The sequence below is a fragment of the Chenopodium album genome, chromosome 8, assembly GCF_948465745.1.
Source record: "Chenopodium album chromosome 8, dcCheAlbu1.1, whole genome shotgun sequence".
In the NCBI taxonomy this organism is placed as follows: Eukaryota; Viridiplantae; Streptophyta; class Magnoliopsida; order Caryophyllales; family Amaranthaceae; genus Chenopodium; species Chenopodium album.
In genome coordinates this window covers 40,498,665-40,510,527 of record NC_137841.1, presented here as the reverse complement: position 1 = coordinate 40,510,527, position 11,863 = coordinate 40,498,665, and the positions used below count along the sequence as shown (strand labels likewise).

General features: G+C 36.1%; 1 protein-coding gene across 1 annotated transcript; it reads left to right on the top strand.

Moving 5' to 3' along the window:
* The first annotated feature begins 6,772 nt into the window (after positions 1-6,772).
* LOC145641831 (glutamine synthetase cytosolic isozyme 1-1-like) lies at positions 6,773-11,380 on the top strand. The gene is made up of 11 exons (XM_081692813.1): positions 6,773-6,981; positions 7,373-7,412; positions 7,540-7,643; positions 9,170-9,218; positions 9,345-9,451; positions 9,539-9,626; positions 9,901-10,029; positions 10,128-10,202; positions 10,309-10,400; positions 10,507-10,666; positions 10,911-11,380. Exons 1-11 carry the CDS (start codon positions 6,908-6,910, stop codon positions 11,061-11,063), a joined length of 1,071 nt encoding a protein of 356 aa, XP_081548939.1. The 5' UTR covers positions 6,773-6,907; the 3' UTR covers positions 11,064-11,380.
* The last annotated feature ends 483 nt before the right edge of the window (positions 11,381-11,863 follow it).

The window sequence follows — 11,863 nt, the reverse complement described above, 5'->3', positions numbered from 1 at the left end:
CTTCCCTTAAGCACTCCAAGGAGTCCATACTTAACCCGAGGTTCCGTCCTTAAACCAAGGCGTGAAAGGTATAAATAACTAAGGGTTTGGACCAAATCAAATCTACATTTATTTAATTTAATTTTCATTTGATTTATATTTTTTATTGAAGTTACTAACAATTTATTCATGATGTAGCAATTTAAAGGAACGCGCGAAATGTGAGTAATTAATTAATTTAATTATTCTTATTTAATTTTAATATTGCTAGTATCATGATTAGGTTAATTTTATATTTGATTTGATTAATGCTATTATTGTTGAATTGTTTCCAATATTAATGTTTATTCTATTATTATTTATTAATCACCATATTGCATGTTAAAGGGAATACGTAATTGAAAATCACGACTAATAAGATAATTTGGACGATCGGTTTAGGTTCCTTTTTAATCTTATTATTTGATCAAGTGATCACAAATATTTTAAAATTATATGTTGCATTAATATTCAACCAATATAGCTTAATAATAGTTTGATAATAGTTTGGAGCAAATTGAATATTTTGTTTATATGCCTTTGATATCGCAGGAATCACTTTTCACAATAAGAATCGAGTAGAGACCAATACGGGCGAATGTGACTCCATGACTCACTTCGTACAATCAACCCCGATCCTCCTTTCATGGTTCCGAACCATATGGAGTTAGTAATCTCATGGATTATGAATGGGGTGTAACCTTCACGGGTCAATCGTTGTTGCCTATCGTTGTCCCTTATTCATGGTTGCCTTTTATGATCTGTGAACGGTTTACAAGTTCTTTAAAAACTTGTTGGCGGCTCCCTACTTTCCTTGTCCCTAATCTTATTATGTCAATTCCCACTTCCTATGAGTTCCAAGAATATTCACAACATGCTTTAACGTAGGCGCACTTCGAGCGACACCTATAGTGACATACTAACATTTTTCATTCGAGTTGAGACATATGTTTTTTAACATTAGTATCTTTTATTGTATTATAATTATTAATGAAATTGATATAATGAAAAGTAATTAGTCAAATTCAATATGCACTATATGATTACCGAATAATATACAAAGTCATAGGCAGGTTTCAAAAATTGATCCAATCAACTCTAACCAATTTGACCCACCACCCAAGAAAAATCCAATTACAATTTCAACTTGTATGGACATGATAATATAGCATACCTAAACTTTGAAATAGGTGCAGTCTAACCTGGTTTTATAGAACCTTATCTAGGTACTCGACTTGGCACATCTAGTTATGGTCGTATGACTATATCAATAAAGAGTATTAAAATTATAAACATTGATACTATGACGCTCTATATGACCGTGACAACATATTAAAGAGATCGAATCAGTAAAAATCAAATTGTTCCACCTAGATGTATCAAAACATGACCCGACCGGCCTGACCCTAAATCGACTTGAAAAAAAAAAAATCTGATTCAGATTTCAATTCCAATTTAACATGACTTAGATTTGAAATTAGAGCATGTTTTCTTCATATTATTTTCAGTACAGTTCAATTCAGCTCAGTTCAATCGATCAGAATAGGCCCTTAAAGCCGACTATCGATCCGACATTGATCATCAAATTGACACCTCTAATTCTAACTAAACAAAACCAAGGAATGATCCATCTAGTGCTGTCAAATTTCAAACCGAAACCGTTTAACTGCCCGAAACCGACCGACCCAAATGAGAACCGAACCGATTAAAAACCGATTTTTTTGAAACCGAAAACCGACCCGAACCGTATTTTAGTAAACCCGAAACCGAATCGACCCGATTAATGTTAAACCGTATAAGAACCGAACCCGTTAACAAACCGAACCAAATATAAACCGAACTGAAAGAAAACCGAACCGAAAAAGAACCGAACCGTATCTAACCAGAAACCGATTCCAACCCGAAACCGTTTAAACTGGCAAAAAAACCGTTTACACCGGACCGTTAGCAAACTGCTACCCGTTTGCAACGAACCATTTAAAAACCGAACTGATTGTAAACCGAACTGGTTATAACACTACAAGAAAACAGACAAATAGCGACGGAATCGTTCCGACGGACATAAAATTCCGTCGCAAAAGTCGAAATTTATGACGGATTTTTATTCCGTCGGATATTTCCGACGAATTCTAAAAGTTCGTCGGAAATCCGTCGGAAATTTCCGACGGAATTAAAATCCGTCGGAAATTTCGACTTTTGCGACGGAATTTTCCGTCGTACAGTACTATTTCCGACGGATTTTAATTCCGTCGGAAATTTACGACGGAAATTCCGTCGGAAAATAATTTTTAAAAAAAAACCTTTAAAAAACCCCTTTAGAGGAAACCTAAAATATCACGGTTCTACTCTCTTTCCTCCTATCCTTTTCTCCTCCTTCTCTCTCCTTCCTCCTTCTCCCTGATGCGCCGCTCTCCTCTTCTTCTCTCTCCTTCCTCTTCTCTGCTTCATATCTCCTCTTATTCTCTCTCTGCTTCCTCTCCTTCTCGTTTTCCTATCTCCTCTTCTTCTCTCTCCTTTCTGTTCTCTTTTTCTCCATTGTCGGCCTCTCCTCTTCTCTTACTTTCTTTTGTTCTTGGTAGGTGGTGTTCATGATGCCGACGAGTTTGGTTTGGTGGTGTTCAAGACGCCGGTGAGTTTGGTTGGTGGTGTTCAAGTCGATTTCTCGCTAATTTTTAGAAATAAATGGTTTTTCATGTCAAATTCGACCCTGAAAACTTTAGATCTAGAGTTTTCAGGTTTGAATTTGACCTTTAAAACCCAAATTCGAGCCAATTTTGGGGTTTTTTGGGTGAAATTCAAGGTATGTACCTTTTTTCTTACTTATTTTTGTTTTTTGAGATTTTTTTTTAATTTTATAGTGAATTGTGGTTGAATTGCGGTGGTGGTGGTGGACTTGTCGGTGGCGGTGGTGTAGATCTAGGTCAGGGTTTGGGTTAGGGTTTGGGTGTTTTAGGTGCTTGGATCTGGGTATGGGTTTAGTGGGGTTTTGGTTAGTGTTCGGAATTCCGTGTGGGTGGGTGCGGTGTGTCTGGTCGGTTTTTGGTGTGGGTGCAGTGTGTCTGGTCGGTTTTAGGTGGGTGGGTGGGTGAGGGTTGGTTTTAAGTGTTGGGTGGATCTAGATTAGTTTTAGTGTAGGTGGTCGGTGGTGGTTCGCTTAGGGTGGTAGGTGGTGGTTGTGGGGAATATTTGAGGAGTTTTTGTATTTAATTTGTTGCGGTGCAGGTGGCGGTTTAGCGGTGGGGGCTATTGGTGGTGGGGGGTGGTGCGGGCTTTTTTTTTGTTTTTTAAAAAGGATTTTCCGTCGGGAATTTCCGACGGAATTATTTTCCGTCGGAAATTTCCGACGGACTTTTCCGTACCTTGAAAACCTCTTCCGATGCTTAAATCTGTCGGAAAAGTGTTTACGACGGAAATTCCGTCGGAAAAGGTTGATTTTCCGACAAATACTATTCCGACGACATGTTCCGACGGAATTCCGTCGGAAACACGATTTCCGACGGAAAACAGGGTGTTTCCGACGGAATTTTTCCGTCGTAATTAAGCTGTTTTCTTGTAGTGTAAACCGAGCCGTTTATGAACCAAACCGCTTCTAAATCGAACCGTTTACCACTACAAGAAATCAGGCAAATAACGACGGATTTCCGACGGAATTCCGTCGTAATCGGTTGTCGCAATACCCTTTGTCGGAAAATCAGCCTTTTCCGACTGAATTTCCGTCGGAAACACTATTTTGACGGAAATTCCGACGAAAAAGGGTTCGTCGGAATAGATTTTCAAGCTCAACAAAGTCCGTCGGAAATTTCCGACGGATTGTATTTCGCCAGAAATTTCCGACGGAAATTCCGTCGGAACATTCTGATAAAAAAACAAAAAAAAAAGGGTCTGCCCCGCCACCACTCCCTTCTAAAATCACCTTAACACCACCGCAACAAACCCCGCCCTCCACTAAAACCACCACCGTAATTCACCCTACCCACCACCGCAATTCTCCATAACCCGACTTACAAAGACCCACCACCACAACCCATAACCAACCCAGATCCACCTACCTAACCCTAACCCAAAGCCAGATCCACCAACCTAAACCTAACCCAAACCGTAACCCACCCACCTAACCCAAACCCAAACCCCAACCCAGATCTACCCAACATTGCAATATACTGTCACAACATTTAGTAAACCTTAACTTCGAACAGTAAATGTTGAACTATCATCCTGTCTGACTCGAAAATCATAAAGGTAAAAGGAATTTCAATGACATAACATTTCTCAGTAATTCTAGCTCAAAAACTTCAAATTCAGCACAATTTTAGAAGCTCAAACAATCTAGCAATACAATCACACTAAAACCACCAGAAAAATCCTTAATCCAACACTACAACAAAATCAACAGAAACATGTAAGAATTGCAAAAGTACGCAATACTCAAGCTCAAATCAAGCAATCAAACAAACAAAATTAAGTTGAATTCAGCATAATCTGAGTAAAATAGAGAGAAATTACAGTGAAGAATGAACCGATTTGGAAGGAAGAGGAAGAGGCAAACACAACTTCTGGCGACGAGACCTAGCACGACCAAATTGACGACAAAAACTGGAAAGTTTACCGATGAAAGGAGAATTGGAGAATCGAGACCAAAGATAATTGGAGTAGAGTAAAGTTAGGGTTCTGAAATTCTTGGATTGATCATTCTCTTGCGAAGGTGATGCAATTTCCATGGAGTTTCTCGATTCGGAGTTCATGGCTTTGTTTTGGCGCCGTTGACGAGTACAACCGTTTCGCCGGAGTAGTTCTCAACTTGTAATTGAGCTATAAACTGAATTTGATCACTCAAAACCTCGGAATTGGGTTTACAAGGCCAAATTCGACCATGAAAACTCTAGATCTAGAGTTTTCATGGTCGAATTTGACCTTAAAACCGTCGTTTTGCACCATTGATGTTGATGTAGAGTCTGTGTTGGTGTTGTTCACGACGGTGTTGTGGCATCTGGTGGTTGATAGTGTTGGCGGTGGTAGTATAGTCGATGGCGGCGTGGTAAATCAAAAGAGGGGGGAAAGAAGATAAGGAAGATGAGAGAAGAGAGAGGCGAGAAGAAGAAGAAGAAGAAGAAGAAGAAGATGAAAGAGAAAGGGTTTCAAAAGGGTTTCATGTAAATCTAACCATTGATTTTTTAATCTATGGTTTAGATTGGTGATCTGTGTGTGTTGTGGGAGAAAGAATCTAACCATTGATTTTTTTAATCTATGGTTAAGAGTGGTGATCCGTGTGTGTTGTGGGAGAAAAAATCTAACCATTGATTTTTTAGTCTATGGTTGAGAGTGGTGATCCGTGTGTGTTTGTGTGTTGTACATTCATCTACAAAAATATTATTCCCTCAATTCTTTAGTATTTTTTTGCCCCATTTGATCGGGATCAGTGCCCAAGACACGTATTAAAACATCTACTAGTATATCTTTATTTTCATACACGTAAAAATTATAAAAACGTTATATTAATAAAATGTATAAATAGATAAATTTAAAAAGATCACTAATGAGTCTATAACTTTGTACTAATACATACGAATAACGATGATACGAATATTTAACTATGAGATGGTTAGATGCCATGTGTTAATAATGTGTACATATGATCGATTGAACTAATCAATATTACCTTGTTAATTAGTCATTAGTGTTTTCTTTCATTATACAAATCAAAGCACTTTGTAATATCTTCATAATTTCATGAAAATATATAATGATAAACGAGTCATAATTATCAGTCTTGTTGACTAATCAAGTATCGAATTACCAAATTGCAAATTTCCATTTCACAAGAAGTCAAGAACTCATCAAATCATGATTATGATACTATGCGTAGTATACAAATGATTAAATAAGAAGCATATAATAACCTAATTGTAAAACAATAATACATTAATACACTAACTCTTATAATCTACTCCGTAATAAACTAGTAAAATCAGTATGACTAAACTTGAAACAGAACATAATATGTATTTATAAAATCAATGAGAATTTGTTTATAATATGATGCCTAAATAAGAAATGATTCGCGACTTGCCGACTTTATATAAAACTTGTGAACGCAAAAGGTTAGCAAGTACTATCAAATTTGAAACCTAAACCATTTAACTGCCCGAATCCAAACAACTCGATAAACAATTTATTTTTTGAAACCGAAAACCGACCCGAACCGTAATTTAGTAAACTCGAAATGGAACCGATATGAATAACGTTAAAGTGGTTAAACCATCGAAGAACCGAACCAGTTATAAACTGAATCGTAAAAGAACCGAACCAGTTATAAACTAAACCAAAAAAGAACCGAACTGTTTCTAACCCGAAACCGTTTCCAACCCGAAACTGTTTGAACCGGGATAAAAACCGTTTACACCGCACCGTTAACAAACCGCAACCCGCCTGCACCGAACCGTTTACTACCCGGACTGTTTACAACCCGAACCGAATTAAAACCGCTTAGGAATAAACCGAAATCGAATCGAACCGATAACTATTTAAACCGAACCAAAACCGACCCGTGAGACAATTAAACCGATTCCAAACCGACCCGATTAACTACCGAACCGATTTCAAACCGAACCGAAATCGAACTGTCAAACCGTTTTGACAAGATCCATCCCATCCATAATCGATTTGGTTCGGCTCAAAACCAAACCCACACCCCGATTTGACAGCTCTTGGCCGTATTAACGACTTCCTCCCACTATTCTATTCAATAAATAATCATAATTTTTCTCTATAAAATTAGAACTTCTCCACGTCTCTGAAAATCATATTCTGAAAGTCTCATAAAAAGAGAAAGATCTCTTTATTATTTTCCAATCAGTCATCCAAATTTTTTCATCCAAATCCCAAAAAAAATATGTCGCTTCTTTCAGATCTTGTTAACCTTAATCTCTCAGACTCCACTGATAAGGTGATTGCTGAGTACATATGGTCAGTTTCCTCCACTTTATTTGCACACCATGTTTTTAACAATATGAAGCTTTTTCTTTCTATACTTATTTTTGTTTTTTGTTCCTATGTTCTTGCTGATTTTTACCCTTCATAAAATAAATAAATAAATATATAAAATCATAAAATTATTTACACTGATATATTTGTTTGGCCTATTATTTGTTCTGTTTTTTTTTTTTTTTTTTTTTTTTGGACAATAATTCCAAGAAGTATTTTATACTAGTTTATATTTTACCCTTTATTGTGTACATTATTTTTCACCAAACTGTTAGTATTGGGAACAAATATGTAAATAATTAGTGGGGTTTTAGGCAGGTCAAAATTAGTTCTTTGGAATACTCTGAAATCATGTGTTGTTAATTTATTTCAGGATTGGTGGATCTGGTATGGACATGAGAAGTAAAGCAAGAGTAAGGATTACCTTGTTATATTTTGGACATTAAACATGAAACCCATCATTTTTTTTTAGAAAAAATGTTTATTTTGGAAAGTTGGCAAAAATATTCTAATTTTGTTTTTATACATGGTTTTGTATAGACACTCAATGGACCAGTTTCTGATCCAAAAGAGTTGCCAAAATGGAATTATGATGGATCTAGCACTGGTCAAGCTCCTGGTGAAGACAGTGAAGTCATTCTCTAGTATGTTCTTTTGTGTTTTACTCCGTACTTCATTTCCCTTTTCATATAATTCCTAATTCATGTTTAGCCAATTCCAAATTAGTTGACATTTTATTTTAGGAAAATTTGTGAGGAAGATCCTTTTAATTAGATTTTTTGTGACAAAAGTCATTTTTTAAAAAAGATGGCACAAAAAGTCCTTATATCATATTTGGGTTGTGAGGAGGGTCCTTTGACCATTTATTTTTTTATTTTCTGGCCAAAAAAAGCCACGTGTAAAGCACGTGACTTATTAAGTTTCCTTTTTTCCCTGTTTTCTCTGATTGTGAGGAGGATTAGCCTTGAATTACTTTGAATAGCCTCGGTGTTAATTGTTTTTAGAAATTAGGGTTTGATAGGGGAAAAAAAGGGAAAACGAGGGAAAAGAGGAGAGAGAAAAAATGTAACTAAGATGTCACTTTTTTTGGCCGGGAAATAAAAAAGTCAACACTGGAAAATGGTCAAAGGACTCTCCTCACAATCTAAACATGATATAAAGACCTTTTGTGCCACCTTTTTTTATAAAAGGGCCTTTGTGACAAAAAGGTCTACTTAAAAGGACCTTCCTCGTAAATTTTCCTTTATTTTATCACGTTTGGTAATGCATATCTGTAGCCGTGTTAATGCATAACTGATTGATAACTAAATGTTATAAATAGTTACAAATCTAACCAGATATCACGTGATTGTTTTTTTCTAATCTATAAACTACAAACAAAAGCTAGTCAAAGCTAATTGTTGGTACCATTTATTTGGTTGTGCATTCAATATGTTAAACTAGAAAAGTGTTTGTTTAGTGAATCACAAATCTTGTATGTACAAAAAACTAAATAATTAAAAAAGAAAAATAGCTAGGTAGTTATATTGAGAGAGCTTTGAGATGATGACATGCATTATATACGAAGTACAGCATATGATATGAATGATTCTTGCTCCTTTTAGTTTTGAACTGGAGCCTGACTTCCCTCAACCATATGCATCACTATTCACTAGTACCTGTAACCTATACCTATTGACACAAAAATAATGTACTCCATTTAAGTAGAGAAGACAGCAATATAACTCAAATCTGTCTGAATGTTCATTAAACTATGTGTAATCGTCAATCATATTCATAATTCAATGCTTGATAGGTCACTGTTGCGAACTTTGGCCCTACTCGAATCCAAATATTGCCCAAACAATCATGTTATTATAGTTTTAATGGTCCATGAGTTTATTGTTGGCTAGTTGTCTTGGTTCAAAGGAATGTTTTCGAGCTCAATATCGCTTTCATATCCTAACATTTTAGGAGAAGATAGGGACAGGAAGATGATTCCTTGTAGTGAAATAATATTTGGAAATACGGAGTTTTTTTTTTTTTTTGGAACTTTTTTTTTCCGTGTAAATTTATCTGTGAGGTAGCTGTTTTAATAATGGATTTATTTAATTGTAGCCCGCCTGATAATCAGGTTTGCATTGGTCTCAGTTGATTATTCATTTTTAACTTTGTTCTGTTTTTGAATTAGCCCACAAGCTATCTTCAAAGATCCATTCAGGAGGGGCAACAATATTCTTGTTAGTTTTCCCTTTTTTTTTTCTATCATGTTAAAACATTTTTTACTTTCTTTACTAGTGTAAATTTGTTTGTAATTAAGCTATATATGGTATGTACAACAATTTACATTCTGGTTCTGGCAATAGGTCATGTGCGACGCATATACCCCTCAAGGAGAACCAATCCCAACCAACAAGAGACATGATGCTGCAAAGATATTCAGCCATCCAGATGTAGCTGTTGAAGTGCCTTGGTAAAATTATTTGCAATGGTGCTTGGCTCATTCTTGTTTTGATATTCTTCATGAAGTTATAATCTTGTATTCTTGTGAAATGCACAGGTATGGTATCGAGCAGGAGTACACCTTGCTGCAAAAGGACGTTCATTGGCCCATTGGCTGGCCTGTCGGAGGTTTTCCTGGTCCACAGGTGATTTGACTTGCTTAATTATTTGGTTGTGCTTTCTGCAAAGAAATATGAGCAGGACACAGCCAAAATGAATTATAGACAAGAATAGCTTTTTTTATTTTTTGAAAGAAGAAGAAAAACAGGTCTAGGCAATCTATGGATGAAATTTATTTCTTGTCTAGAATTGCAATGCAATTTTCTTCTTGTTGTGTCTTCTGGTTTCGACGTCACTAAAACTATAATTAGCTAATGAAGGGCTGGTAATAATATGACTACTTGGATGTATTGTATACAGGGCCCCTACTACTGTGGTATTGGTGCTGATAAAGCTTTTGGAAGGGACATTGTTGATTCACACTACAAGGCTTGCCTTTATGCAGGAATTAACATCAGTGGAATCAATGGAGAAGTGATGCCAGGACAGGTAAAGTGAATAATGCTTTCGATAACTGCACGACCTGTGAAACTTGACTTTTGTGGTTGTTCCTGTGTTTAAAACTCTCTATCTTTATCTTTCTGCAGTGGGAATTCCAAGTTGGTCCATCAGTTGGAATCTCTGCTGGAGATGAGTTGTGGGTAGCTCGTTACATTTTGGAGGTATTTTAACAACACATGTATTCATCTAAGTGAATTTGCATTTCCTTTAGTATAGAACATAATTTCGAATGTCAATATGAAATGTCCATTGGTTGTATGTTGACAGAGGATTACTGAGATTGCTGGAGTGGCTCTTTCTTTTGATCCAAAGCCAATTCCAGGTGATTGGAACGGTGCTGGTGCTCACACAAACTACAGGTGCTTGATTGTTTCATTAATCATTTCATGTACTATTTGTATATACGGAGTAATGTGTTCACAATGTTAAATAAGTATCGCTAAAGGGCAATTTTGATGATTGTAGCACAAAGTCCATGAGGGAAGAAGGTGGCTATGAAATCATTAAACAAGCTATTGAAAAGCTTGGATTAAGGCACAAGGAACACATTGCTGCTTATGGTGAAGGAAATGAACGCCGTCTCACTGGTAAACACGAAACAGCAAGCATTTCAACCTTCCTGTGGGTAAGTGTTAATTCTTTTTCACTAAGTGTGTCAATCCCAGAGTGTTATCCTTATTTATACTGCATTATATTATTCCTTGTATTAGTTGTAATTATAGTTTCTGCAGTATTGTTAGTATTTACCTTTTCTTTTCATCCTGTTTTTGTATTTGATCAATTGCCAGCCCTGTTAATGTTATCGTGAATTCGTCACATTAAATGAGAGTAGACTTCTCAGCAAAATTGAATTCTTAAATTACCTGCAGGGAGTAGCCAACCGAGGTGCATCAGTTCGTGTTGGACGAGACACTGAAAAGGAGGGAAAAGGATATTTCGAGGACAGGAGGCCGGCTTCTAACATGGACCCTTACGTCGTTTCTTCCATGATTGCAGAAACCACCATTCTTTGGAAACCATAGAGTATCAAGCTTCAAGCTTTAACCACCCTTTCTATATTAAGTCATTTGCTTTAAATCAGCAGCTGTCTACTCAAGCTGTTAAGATTTTTCGATTTTCTATATATAATGGCCATTGATTTTCTATACATAATGGCCATAGTGTAAGTCATTGCTTTGCTTAAGCTGCTTTACACGCTAAATAACACCAATTCCTTGCACTAATTAGTTCCTAAAAATTGTTGTATCCTTTTCCTTCCAAACAAATACTGAAGAAATAAAGTATTTTATAGGGCTATTTACCTATTTCTACTGCTGTAATTATGTTGTTAATTATATGATTTTTCACAAAATAAATCCATTAGTATGTTTCAACTAACCAATATTTAATGTTCTTTCCAAAAAAAAGAAAGAAAAAAAATATCAATATTTAATACGGAATATGTTTTAGTAAGTTTTTGGATAATATCATTTCACACTTTTAATTTATTCTTTCCAGAGCAACTTTATGAACAAAAATAGGTCATTTTCATTTATAATGGGGCATCAACTTTTGACGTGGCCAGCCACAAGTAACCCCAAATCAATTAACCCCCAACTTGTTTCAAAGGGTTTTTGGATTACCTCGAAATACAGGTCACGCTCTGCCGACAAGTAGACTTGGACACCTGCAAAACAACAGAACTCCGGTTTATCGGAGATCCGCCTCCGACGATCAAGTTAGAGATCTGAAAATGGAATAAACTAGAGAAAGTAGAGAGAAGCTGGAGCTTTTAATGCTCTTTTTAAGGTTATGTCCCCAAAATCCTCTTCCCATCATAAAT

Bases quoted from the DNA above. Each gene is read 5' to 3' on its own strand.
- LOC145641831 (XM_081692813.1), top strand. From the start codon at position 6,908: ATGTCGCTTCTTTCAGATCTTGTTAACCTTAATCTCTCAGACTCCACT. The intron at 6,982-7,372 runs GTCAGTTTCCTC...AATTTATTTCAG, and splicing joins GTGATTGCTGAGTACATATG to GATTGGTGGATCTGGTATGG. The intron at 10,203-10,308 runs GTATTTTAACAA...GTATGTTGACAG, and splicing joins TAGCTCGTTACATTTTGGAG to AGGATTACTGAGATTGCTGG.